At 50.7% G+C, this 13,432-nt stretch overlaps 1 protein-coding gene across 1 annotated transcript in view; it reads left to right on the top strand.

Moving 5' to 3' along the window:
* ANTXR1 (ANTXR cell adhesion molecule 1) overlaps positions 1–7,270 on the top strand; it is a 36,802-nt gene extending 29,532 nt beyond the window's left edge. Inside the window, exons 16-18 of the mRNA XM_074559149.1 lie at positions 730–897; positions 2,788–2,868; positions 4,500–7,270. Of these exons, the coding sequence (XP_074415250.1) occupies positions 730–897; positions 2,788–2,868; positions 4,500–4,754 (504 nt within the window). The 3' untranslated portion in view covers positions 4,755–7,270. The remainder of the gene's footprint in view (positions 1–729; positions 898–2,787; positions 2,869–4,499) is intronic.
* The last annotated feature ends 6,162 nt before the right edge of the window (positions 7,271–13,432 follow it).

Genomic DNA, 13,432 nt, shown 5'->3' on the forward strand with positions numbered 1-13,432 from the left:
AGCTTCCCCGCTGCCACATTTCTCATAAACCACCACGAAGGACAGGCTGAAAGTTTGGGCTGCAGTCTGGAGCCAAACCTGCCAGGCTGTGCATTGCTGTTCATTCAGCTGGGGACACCCAGGGGCAGGGCTGTTCATGGAGCAGGGGTGGTACAGCCTGACCCTGAACCTGATCCTGGTTCCGACCCTGACCCTGACACTGATCTGACCATGATCTTGATCCTGACCCTGGTTCTGACCCTGACCCTGACACTGATCTGACCATGATCTTGATCCTGACCCTGGTTCTGACCCTGACACTGATCTGACCATAATCCTGATCCTGACTCTGACCCTGGTTCTAACCCCGATCCTGACTCTGACCCTGATCTTGGTTCTGATCCTGACCCTGATCCTGACACTGAACTGACCATGATCTTGATCCTGATCCTGATCCTGATCCTGCCCCTAATCCTAACCCTGACCCTAATCTTGACCTGATCTTGACCCTGAACCTGATCCTGACCCTGATCCCAATTCCAATCCTGACCCTGATCCTGACCTTGATCCTGATCCCGACGCTGACCCTGATCCTGCCCCTAATCCTGACCCTGACCCTGGTTCTGGTTCTGACCCTGACCCTGATCCCAATCCCAATCCTTACCCTGACCCTGATCCTGCCCCTAACCCTGACCCTGAACCTGCCCCTGATCCTGTCCCACCCGATCCCTGCCCCGCTGGCCGTTCCAGGTGCGCTGGGGCGAGAAGGGCTCCACGGAGGAAGGCGCCAAGCTGGAGAAGGCCAAGAACGCGCGGGTGAAGATGCCGGAGCAGGAGTTCGAGTTCCCCGAGCCCCGGAGCCTGGGCAGCAGCACCCGCCGCGCCTCGGCCCCGCACAGGTGGTACTCGCCCATCAAGGTGAGCCCGGGGCGCCAGGTGCTTCTGCCGTGGGGTGTGCTCACTGCCAGGTGTTGTGCTCTGTGCTCACATCCAGGGTGGCACCAGCAGCAGCAGAAAATCCTTCTGCTGTGGGGTGTGCTCACTGCCAGGTGTTGTGGGGTGTGCTCACTGCCAGGTGTTGTGCTCCGTGCTCACATCCAGGGTGGCACCAGCAGATCCTTTTGTTGGAATGACATTTAAAATGTCATTTCCCAGCCACCTCAGCACTGCCAGGTGTATTCCAGGTGGATCCCAGATGGATCCCAGGTGAGTGCCAGGTGGATTTCAGCACTGCCAGGGAAAGCTCAGGTGTATCCCAGGTGGATCCCAGGTGGTTCCCAGCACTGCCAGGTGGATCCCAGGTGGATCCCAGCCCCTCAGCACTGCCTGGCCGTGTGTCCCTGTCCCTTCTCCAGCCCCTGTCCCTTCTGTCTCAGCTCCCCAAGCTGCCGTGGCCACCTGGGCTCACAGACAGCTCCAAGGTGCCTGTGCCTGACCCCAGCAGGTCCCAGGAGCACTGGGGTAACTCAGGGTCAGTGCAGGGCTGAGTTCACCACGAATCCAGAGGAAATTCCAGGGCTGGAGCCGTGCACTCCTTCATTTGTCATCTGCCCCGAGCGTTTCTTCTCTCTGGGCTCCAGATCCAGCAGGACTCGAGGCTTTGTTTGCCTTCAGACCTTGCATATTTTTATTTTTTATTCCTCCAAGTGACCTCGTGCTGGAGCTGTGGAGGAGCCCCAGCCCATGCATGGAGAGCACAGGAGGCTTTCTGCTGCCAGGAGCGAGCTTTGCCATCCCGTGTCTCCAGCCATCATCCTTTCCATGATGCACGCTCCCTCCCTTCCACCCAGATGTCTCACAGGCTCCCAGAGATGGAGCTCTTGGCTTTCCCCAAAAACCATGGCAGAAACTGGGACTGCAGAGTAAAAAAGGAATTTTTTTTTTTTTTTTAAATGTGTTCCATGGAAAGTCGTCGCTTTGCCTCTGGTTTCCTGAAGGAGAAATGGAAGGGGAAGGTGCTCATTTCTGGAGCTGTCAGGGTGGACAGGAGATCAAGGGCTCGCAGCAGCTCTGCTGCACAGGGGAGAGGGCTTGGAGCAGAAGGGATGGAGCAGAAGGATTTGGAGCAGAAGGGGTTGGACGAGAAGGATTTGGAGCAGAAGGGATGGAGGAGAAGGATTTGGAGCACAAGGGGTGGTTTCCCTCAGCTCTGGGCAGCTCTGGGCCCAAACACAGGAGAATCTGACACAGAGGTTTCTTGCCTCTCCCTCTGAGCATCCCTGACTTTCCTGGCTCTCGCCTCGGGAAGTTTTCCCCCCACATCCTTTGAAACGAGTTCCATGCAGTCATTTCTCGTGTCTGCTCCACCCCTGCAGCACCAGGGAGACCCCAGAGGGGATTTGGGATCCCTGGAACGGGAACAGAAGGGCTCTGCCCCATGAAAGGGAGTCAGGGTCCCACACCAGGGGCCTGGGGTCCCCCCAAACCCCCCAAACGTGAGCTGTGCCCGTCCCAGGCCTGGGGCAGAGTCAGCTCAGGGTGGGGACACTGAGCCCTTCCCCAGCTCACACTGCCACCCTCAGCCCTGTGCCAGGCACTCACACAGGCTTTGCTGCCCTCGCTGGGGTTTGTCATCCCCATTTCCAGGGAGGAGTGCTGTTACCTGCCACACCTGGCAGATCTAACACACCTGAGTGCTGTTACCTGACAGATCTGACACACCTGAGTGCTGTTATCTCACACCTGAGTGCTGTTACCTGCCACACCTGACACATCTGTCACACACCTGACACATCTGTCACACACCTGACAGATCTGTCTCACACCTGAGTGCTGGGCAGGACAAACCCCCCGTTTGTGTCCCCCCAGGGCAAGCTGGACGCGCTCTGGGTGCTGCTGAGGAAAGGCTACGACCGCGTGTCCGTGATGCGCCCGCAGCCCGGGGACAAGGTATGGACCTGCAGAGCCTGGCAGCAATGGCTGCCACCTCTGTCACCTCCTCTGTCACCACTGTCACCTCCTCTGCCACCTCTGATCACCTCTGCCAATTATATATTATATATTATGTACTATATACTATATATTATACATTATTATATATTATGTGTTATATGTTATATATTATTCCTGACCAAAAGCTGTAGGAATTATTCCTCACGAAACCTTGCAGGAATTATTCCTGACCAAACACTGTGGAAATCATTCTGATTTTGGGCTGTTCAAGGCTCTGAAATCTCTGATTTTGGGCTGTTCAGGGCATTGGGAAATCTCTGATTTTGGGCTGTCCAAGGCACTGTGAAATCTCTGATTTTGGGCTTTTTGGAGCCCTTTCCCCTCCCAGGCAGATGTTTCCCCCATGCACAGCTGGCACAGCTGTCTGGGGCTCTCTGTGTCCCCTCCACAGCAGCTCCTCTGAACCCTTCACCCTCCTCATCCTCCTCCCTGTGCCCAGCCTGGGCACTGCAGGGAGGGCATTCAAAACCTGCAGAAATCCCCCAAAAATCTGCTCCATTTGGGCTTTTTTTATTCCACCAGGAAAAACATTTTCTTTGGGAGAGGAAAGAGTAAAACAGAAAATGCTCAGCAGGCCAAAAGCAAAGAAAGGCTCCAGAAATGCTCTGGTGCCTTTTGGGATGATTTCATATCCAAAGGAATGAGCCCACGATACAGTAATGCTGGTCCTGACATCCGAGCATTTACAGTGGGATCTCTTGCAGGTGGAACTCGTGAGGGAAAAAAGGAGAAAATGACAGCTCAGAGGGCAAAGGTTTTGTTTAGAGCCGTACAACAAACTGTAGCTTAGCACCGAGGAGCAGGAGAAGGAATTTGTTGGCTCCCGAGGAGCGCTGGGGTTTGGGGACACCCCGATGGGGAGGGGACGCATTTCAGGAACTGCTCTGAGCAGGAAAATGGCCCAGCTGAGCTGAAGCTCCCTCGGGGCTGGTGAAGGAGAGGGGTGGGAGGGTCTGAGAGCTCCATCCATGCCAGGGTGGTGGGACAGGGTGGTCTGAGAGGTCCCAGCTGTGCCTTGGGGGTACCAGGGGTAGGACAGGGGGGTCTGTGGGGGTCCATCCCATGTCAGGATGGTGGGACAGGGTGGTCTGTGAGCTCCATGGAGGTGGTCAGGGCTGGAACAGGGTGGTCTTTGAGCTCCATCCCATGCCAGCGTGGTGGGACAGAGGGGTCTGTGGGGTCCCAGCCATGCCATGATGGTACCAAGAATGGGACAGGGTGGTCTGTGAGCTCCATGGGGGTGGGACAGGGTGGTCTGTTGGGTCCATCCCACGCCATGGTGGTACCAGGGCTGGGATGAGAAGGTCTGAGAGGTCCATCCCATGCCAGGATGATGGCCAGGCGTGGGACAGGTGGTCTCTGAGCTCCATGGTGGTGGTCGGGGCTGGGACAGGGTGGTCTCTGAGCTCCATGGTGGTGCCAGGGGTGGTCTCTGATCTCCATGGTGGTGGTCGGGGGTGGGACAGGGTGATCTCTGATCTCCATGGTGGTGGTCGGGGGTGGTCTCTGAGCTCCCTGGCGATGTCAGCTCCCCCCCCAGTGACTCCCCGCTCTCCCCTCCGTTCCAGGGCCGCTGCATCACCTTCACGCGGGTGAAGAACGCGGGGGCGCCCCCCAAGTACCCCCTGAACAACGCCTACCCCTGCGCCCCGCCCCCCGCGCCCGTGTACACGCCCCCCGGCCCCGCCCCCACCTACACCGCCACGCCCCCCCACGCCCCCTCCCCCTCCTCCACGCTGCCCCCGCTGCCCCCCCCGCCCCAGGCCCCGCCCCCCGCCCGGGCCCCGCCCCCGTCCCGGCCCCCGCCCCGCCCCACGGCCTGAGGGGGCCTGGGGGGTCCCCCCGCTCCCCCCGGGGCTCTCTCGGTACTGTACCCCCCCCCGGGACAGCACAGCAGCCACGCCCCCTTCTGGAACCTTCTGGAACCTTCTGGAACCTTCTCCCCTCTGCACCCCCCCCCCCCCAGCCCTGCAATGGGGGCAGCACAGCAGCCACGCCCCCTTCTGGAACCTTCTGGAACCTTCTCCCCTCTGCACCCCCCCCCCCCCCAGCCCTGCAATGGGGGCAGCACAGCAGCCACGCCCCCCTGCCCCCTTCTGGAACCTTCTCCCTCTGGGTCCCCTGTGCCACCGCGAGACCCTCTGCAGGAAGGCACACCTGGGTGCATCTGGACACACCTGGGCACACCTGGGACACCTGGCAGACCTGGCTCACCTGGACATCTCGCACACCTGGCACACCTGGAAACCTGGGACACCTGGGCACCTGGACACACCTGCCATATCTGGGCTCACCTGGCACACCTGAGCACCTGGGCACACCTGTGCTCACCTGAGCATACCTGGACACTTGGGTTTTTGGGGGTTTTTGGGTATTTTTGCTTTATTTTCCTTTCCTGTACAAGTAGCAGCTGCGTGCCCAGCTCTGGGTGAGGAGGAGCCGCGTGTCCCTCACCCTGCTCGGCCCTCATCATCCTCACTCCCACCTGAGAGTGGCCCTGGCCCAGCCCAGGTGGGAGCCAGGCTGCCAAGAAATGCACTGGCTGCATTTCTGCTGCATTTCTGCTGCATTTCTGCTGTCCCTGCTCTGCCCAGAGCATCCCCTGCGTCCTGCAGCCCCCTGAGCCCCTCCAAACCCACAAAACTCCCTCTGGAAATCTCCCAGGACAGAAATCACCTCTGTAGCCGCTGTTCTGTCAATAGCAAAGGTTCTCATCTCGTTGGTTTCTTACCAGAAATGCTTTGCTAAGCGCTGCTGTTGGAAATAACCAGTTCCAGCTTTTCTAGCAAAACAAGGAGGGGGAAAAAGGAAAAAAACCTCTCAAGGAGGAAAGGGAACGGAGGAAAGGGACTCAGTGGGGACCCGGCCTGGCCCTTTGGGCAAGGAGGGCAGGGAACCCCTGGCAGAGGCTCTGGTGCCTCCGTCCCTCTGCCCGGTGAGGTGGGACAGACCTGGGAGTGCTGAGGGGCTGGGGCTGCAGCCGCCAAGGCTGGGCTCCCTTTGGGCCCTGTTCTGTCTGTCCTCCATTGATCCCCTGTTCTGTCTGTCCTCCCCTGAGCCCCCGTTCTGTCTGTCCTCCCCTTATCCCCCGTTCTGTCTGTCCTCCCCTGATCCCCCGTTCTGTCTGTGCCCCCCGAGCCCCTGCTCTGTGTGCAGGCAGCACGGAGCAGCCCCCAGCCCCCTGTACTGCTCGCCCACCCCTCTGTCCCAGTTCCTGCCCCCCCAGGGCACTGCCAGGGGCAGGGGAAGCTCGGAGCCCCCACTGCAGCTGGGGTGGGACCCCTTGGATGGACAGGATTGGGTCAGGCAAAGAGCTCCTGGATGGCTTGGCTTGGCTTGGTTTGGTTGGTCTGGTTGGTTTGGTTTGGTACGGTTGGTTTGGCTTGGTCTGGTTTGGTTGGTTTGGGTTTGGTTTGGTATGGTTGATTTGGTTGGTTTGGTTTAGATTGGTTTTGTTTGGTTGGGTTTTGTTGGATTGGATATGGTTTGGTTGGATTTTGTTTGGATTGGATTGGTTGGTTTGGTATGGTATGATCTGGTTTGGTTGGTTGGGTTTAGTTTGGCTGGTTGGGTTTGGTTGGCTTGGCTGGATTTGGTTTGGTTTGGATTGGATTGGATTGGATTGGATTGGTTAGGTTGGTTTGGATCAGATTGGATTGGATTGGATGTGATTGTGTGGTTGGTCTGGTTTGGTTGGTTTGTTTTCATTGTTTTGCTTTGGTTTGGTCTGGTTTGGTTTGGATTGGATTGGTCTGGTTTGCTCTGGTTTGCTTTGGATTGGTCTGGATTGGTCTGGTTTGTTCTGGATTGGTCTGGTTTGCTCTGGTTTGCTGTGATTTGGTCTGGTTCATTCTGGTTTGCTGTGGTTTGCTGTGGTTTGCTCTGGTTTGTTCTGGTTTGGTCTGGTTTGTCTGGTTTGGTCTGGTTTGGTCTGGTTTGCTCTGGTTTGGTCTGGTTTGTCTGGTTTGCTCTGGTTTGTCTGGTTTGCTGTGATTTGTCCCCACCACGGACGGTGAGAACGCTGGGACAGAGAACACAGATCCCTGTCCCCCACAGATCCTCAGCATTTCACAAATGTCTGGGGAGGAAATTGATTTCCCACAAGACAGCGTCGAGAATTTTATTTTTATAGTGCTGGTTAGCCAATGAGGTGGTTAATTAATTGGTTAATTAACCAATAAACCTCCTGCTGGGGGAAAATGTAAAAGCTGTGTATTCTCCATGGCGTTTTGCAGATGTACATAGAAATTCTCATTCTCCCCAAACTAAGGAAAAAAAACCCAACCCTGCAGATTTAAAGAAGCAAAATAAAGCCTAGATCAGGCTAGGAAAAAGAAAATCAGAATTTTCAAATGCTCCCTTTGTAATCATCCATTTAAAAGAATAAAAAACAAGCTCCAAATTTTTGTTGTACATATTGTTGCTGCATGCTTACCATATGTTAGATGGAAGCATTTCCTATCCCTTGTGGATAAAAGAACATTTTTCAAGTTGTAGTAAATTATTATAAAGCCAATGACATTTCATGGCATGTTATCGTATCAAGCTGTGCTTGTTGTATTTTTTTTTTCTTTATGGTTGTATTGCTTTTTTTATATATATATATATATATATATAAATGTACAAATATTTCCTGTAGTGACGAGCACCTGTTTTACATGGCATTAACTGGGGCAGCTCCAGGCTGCACAGCCCATTTCTGCACCAAATCTGGGTGGAAAAAAAACCAAAATTCTGCAGAGGATGGGCTTTGGTGACCCACAAAAATCAGAGCCCATTTCTGCACCAAATCTGGGTGGAAAAAAACCCCAAAATTCTGCAGAGGATGGGCTGCTAATGAATGCAAATTAATGCCAATTAATGCCCATTTATGCCAATTAATGCCATGTAAATGAGGTCGAAGAGCTGGGGCACCCCCGTGGTGCCCTCTGTACCCTGGGTGACTTTTCCCTGCCCAGCCTTTGAATAAGGCTCAGCCTCTGCTTTATTCTGGTTTATTTTGGTTTATTTTGGTTTATTTTGGTTTATTTTATTTCATTTTCCTTGCCCACATGAGCTCTGTGGGTGCTCCCTCTGCTCCCCTGGTTTTGGAGAGGGGCTCTGACAGGTTTGAGGTGATTTTTGGGACAGTTTTGGGTGATTTTTGAGAAGCTTTTTGGTGATTTTTGGGACAGGTTTTGGGTGATTTTTAAGAAGCTTTTTGGTGATTTTTGGGACAGGTTTTGGGTGATTTTTGGGACGGTTTTGGGGTGATTTTTAAGAAGCTTTTTGGTGATTTTTGGGACGGTTTTGGGGTGATTTTTAAGAAGCTTTTTGGTGATTTTTGGGACAGGTTTTGGGTGATTTTTGGGACGGTTTTGGGGTGATTTTTGGGACGATTTTGGGGTGCAGATAGGGGCTGGTTTGTGTTGGTTGGTGTCAGCCCAGGGCTGTGCAGGGATGCTTCACCCCTCTGTGTGCTGCATGTTCAACGTGTCCTTCGTTAAACCCAGTCATTACTCTCGATTGCTGGCCTTGATGTTATTATAATTATTATTAAAGAATACACAAACCTCCCGTGGGCTCTGAGCCATTCCTTGCGATTTTCTGAAAATCTCCGGGGGAAAAAAAAAAAGGAAATTTTTCCTGATTTTCACAGACTGGATTTCATTGTGCTGGGAACTCACACTTGGAGGTTTTCCTCCCAAAACACAGAGCTTTTTGTGTAAAACACTCCCTTTTTGGGTAAAACACTCCCCTTTTTGGGCAAAACACTCCCCTTTTTGGGTTAAACACTCCCCTTTTTGGGTTAAACACTCCCTTTTTGGGTAAAACACTCCCTTTTTTGGGCAAAACACTCCCCTTTTTGGATAAACCACTCCCCTTTTTGGGTAAAACACTCCCCTTTTTGGATAAACCACTCCCCTTTTTGGGTAAACCACTCCCCTTTTTGGGTAAACCACTCCCTTTTTGGGTAAACCACTCCCCTTTTTGAGCAAAACTCTCCCCTATTTGGGCAAAACACTCCCCTTTTTTGATAAACCACTCCCCTTTTTTGATAAACCACTCCCCTTTTTGGGTTAAACCACTCCCCTTTTTGGGTTAAACCACTCCCCTTTTTTGGGTAAACCACTCCCCTTTTTGGGCAAAACACTCCCCCTTTTGGATAAACCACTCCCCTTTTTGGGTAAACCACTCCCCTTTTTTTGTTAAACCACTCCCCTTTTGGGGTAAACCACTCCCCTTTTTGGATAAACACTCCCCTTTTTGGGTTAAACCACTCACCTTTTTGGGCAAAACACTCCCCTTTTTGGGTAAACCACTCCCCTTTTTGGGTAAACCACCCCCTTTTTGGATAAACCACTCCCCTTTTTGGGTAAACCACTCCCCTTTTTTGTTAAACCACTCCCCTTTTTGGATAAACCACTCCCCTTTTTGGGTAAACCACTCCCCTTTTTGGGCAAAACACTCCCCTTTTTGGGTTAAACACTCCCTTTTTGGGTAAACCACTCCCCTTTTTGGGTAAACCACTCCCCTTTTTGGGTAAACCACTCCCCTTTTTGGGCAAAACACTCCCCTTTTTGGATAAACCACTCCCCTTTTTGGGTTAAACACTCCCCTTTTTGGATAAACCACTCCCCTTTTTGGGTAAAACACTCCCCTTTTTGGATAAAACACTCCCCTTTTTGGGTAAACCACTCCCCTTTTTTGGATAAACCACTCCCCTTTTTGGGTAAACCACTCCCCTTTTTGGATAAACCACTCCCCTTTTTGGGTTAAACCACTCCCCTTTTTGGTTAAACCACTCCCCTTTTTGGGTAAACCACTCCCCTTTTTGGGTAAACCACTCCCCTTTTTTTGTTAAACCACTCCCCTTTTTGGGTAAACCACTCCCCTTTTTTGATAAACCACTCCCCTTTTTGGGTTAAACCACTCCCCTTTTAGGGTTAAACACTCCCTTTTTGAGCAAAACTCTCCTCTATGTGGGTGAAACACTTTCCTTTGGGCAAAACACTCCCTTTTTTGGGTTAAACCACTCCCCTTTTTGGATAAACCACTCCCCTTTTTGGGTTAAACCACTCCCCTTTTTGGTTAAACCACTCCCCTTTTTGGGTAAACCACTCCCCTTTTTGGGTAAAACTCTCCCCTTTTTGGGCAAAACACTCCCTTTTTGGGTAAAACACTCCCTTTTTGGATAAACCACTCCCCTTTTTGTGTAAACCACTCCCCTTTTTGGATAAACCACTCCCCTTTTAGGGTTAAACCACTCCCCTTTTAGGGTTAAACCACTCCCCTTTTTTGGTTAAACCACTCCCCTTTTTGGATAAACCACTCCCCTTTTTTGTTAAACCACTCCCCTTTTTGGATAAACCACTCCCTTTTTGGGTAAAACACTCCCCTTTTTGGGCGAAACACTCCCCTTTTTGGGTAAACCACTCCCCTTTTTGGGTAAGCCACTCCCCTTTTTGGATAAACCACTCCCATTTTTGGGTAAACACTCCCCTTTTTGGGCGAAACACTCCCTTTTTGGGTAAAACACTCCCCTTTTTGGATTAAACCACTCCCCTTTTTGGGTAAACCACTCCCCTTTTTTGGATAAACCACTCCCCTTTTTTGGATAAACCACTCCCCTTTTTGGGTAAACCACTCCCCTTTTTTGGATAAACCACTCCCCTTTTTGGATAAACCACTCCCCTTTTTTGGATAAACCACTCCCCTTTTTTGGATAAACCACTCCCCTTTTTTGGTTAAACCACTCCCCTTTTTTTGTTAAACCACTCCCCTTTTTGGGCAAAACACTCCCTTTTTGGGCAAAACTCGCCTCTATGTGGGTGAAACACTTTCCTTTGGGCAAAACACTCCCCTTTTTGTGTAAACCACTCCCCTTTTTGGGTTAAACACTCCCCTTTTTGGATAAACCACTCCCCTTTTTGGGTAAACCACTCCCCTTTTTGGGTTTAACACTCCCCTTTTTGGGTAAACCACTCCCCTTTTTGGGTAAACCACTCCCTTTTTGGGTAAACCACTCCCCTTTTTGGTTAAACCACTCCCCTTTTTGGGTAAACCACTCCCTTTTTGGGTAAACCACTCCCCTTTTTGGTTAAACCACTCCCTTTTTGGGTAAAACACTCCCTTTTTTGGGTTAAACACTGCCCTTTTTGGGTAAACCACTCCCCTTTTTGGGTAAACCACTCCCCTTTTTGGATAAACCACTCCCTTTTTGGGCAAAACACTCCCCCTTTTGGGTTAAACCACTCCCCTTTTTTGGATAAACCACTCCCCTTTTAGGGTTAAACCACTCCCCTTTTAGGGTTAAACCACTCCCCTTTTTTGGTTAAACCACTCCCCTTTTTGGATAAACCACTCCCCTTTTTTTGTTAAACCACTCCCCTTTTTGGTAAACCACTCCCCTTTTTGGGCAAAACACTCCCCTTTTTTGGGTAAACCACTCCCCTTTTTGGGAGAAACACTCCCCTTTTTGGATAAACCACTCCCTTTTTGGGTAAACCACTCCCTTTTTGGGTTAAACACTCCCCTTTTTGGGTAAAACACTCCCCTTTTTGGGCAAAACACTCCCCTTTTTGGGTTAAACACTCCCCTTTTTGGGTAAAACACTCCCCTTTTTTGGGTAAACCACTCCCTTTTTGGGTAAACCACTCCCCTTTTTGGGTAAACCACTCCCCTTTTTGGGTAAACCACTCCCCTTTTTGGGTTAAACCACTCCCCTTTTTGGGTAAAACACTCCCCTTTTTTGGATAAGCCACTCCCCTTTTTTTGTTAAACCACTCCCCTTTTTTTGTTAAACCACTCCCCTTTTTGGGTAAGACACTCCCCTTTTTTGGTAAACCACTCCCCTTTTTGGGTAAACCACTCCCCTTTTTGGGTAAGACACTCCCCTTTTTTGGTAAACCACTCCCCTTTTTGGATAAACCACTCCCCTTTTTGGGTAAACCACTCCCCTTTTTGGGTAAACCACTCCCCTTTTTGGGTAAACCACTCCCCTTTTTTTGTTAAACCACTCCCCTTTTTGGATAAACCACTCCCCTTTTTGGGTAAACCACTCCCCTTTTTGGGTTAAACACTCCCTTTTTGGGTTAAACACTCCCTTTTTGGGTTAAACACTCCCTTTTTGGGTAAACCACTCCCTTTTTGGGTAAAACACTCCCCTTTTTGGGTAAACCACTCCCCTTTTTTGGATAAACCACTCCCCTTTTTGGGCGAAACACTCCCTTTTTGGGTAAACCACTCCCCTTTTTGGGTAAACCACTCACCTTTTTGGGTAAACCACTCCCCTTTTTGGGTAAGCCACTCCCCTTTTTGGGTAAACCACTCCCCTTTTTTTGTTAAACCACACCCCTTTTTAGGTAAACCACTCCCCTTTTTGGATAAACCACTCCCCTTTTTTGTTAAACGAATCCCCTTTTTGGATAAACCACTCCCCTTTTAGGGTTAAACCACTCCCCTTTTTTGGTTAAACCACTCCCCTTTTTGGGTAAACCACTCCCCTTTTTTGTTAAACCACTCCCCTTTTTTGGTTAAACCACTCCCCTTTTTTGGTAAACCACTCCCCTTTTTGGATAAACCACTCCCCTTTTTGGGTAAACCACTCCCTTTTTGGATAAACCACTCCCCTTTTTGGGTAAACCACTCCCCTTTTTGGGTAAACCACTCCCCTTTTTTTGTTAAACCACTCCCTTTTTGGATAAACCACTCCCCTTTTTGGGTAAACCACTCCCTTTTTGGATAAACCACTCCCCTTTTTGGGTAAACCACTCCCTTTTTTGGGTAAACCACTCCCCTTTTTGGGTTAAACAATCCCTTTTTGGGTAAAACACTCCCTTTTTGGGTTAACCACTCCCCTTTTTGGGTAAAACACTCCCCTTTTTGGATAAACCACTCCCCTTTTTTGGATAAACCACTCCCCTTTTTGGGCAAAACTCTCCTCTATGTGGGTGAAACACTTTCCTTTGGGCAAAACACTCCCTTTTTTGGGTTATACCACTCCCTTTTTGGATAAACCACTCCCCTTTTTGGGTAAAACACTCCCCTTTTGGGTTAACCACTCCCCTTTTTGGGTAAACCACTCCCCTTTTTTGATAAACCACTCCCCTTTTTGGGTAAACCACTCCCCTTTTTGGGTAAAACACTCCCTTTTTGGGTTAACCACTCCCCTTTTTGGGTAAACCACTCCCCTTTTTGGATAAACCACTCCCCTTTTTGGGTAAACCACTCCCCTTTTTGGATAAACCACTCCCCTTTTTGGGTAAACCACTCCCCTTTTTGGATAAACCACTCCCCTTTTTGGGTAAACCACTCCCCTTTTTGGGTTAAACACTCCCCTTTTTGGGCAAAACACTCCCCTTTTTGGGTACACCACTCCCCTTTTTGGGTAAACCACTCCCCTTTTTTGGAAAAAACACTCCCTTTTTGGGTTAAACACTCCCCTTTTTGGGTTAAACACTCCCTTTTTTGGGTAAACCACTCCCCTTTTTGGGCAAAACACTCCCCTTTGGGCTCTGCA

Source organism: Zonotrichia albicollis, chromosome 26 (genome assembly GCF_047830755.1).
Source record: "Zonotrichia albicollis isolate bZonAlb1 chromosome 26, bZonAlb1.hap1, whole genome shotgun sequence".
Lineage (NCBI taxonomy): Eukaryota > Metazoa > Chordata > Aves > Passeriformes > Passerellidae > Zonotrichia > Zonotrichia albicollis.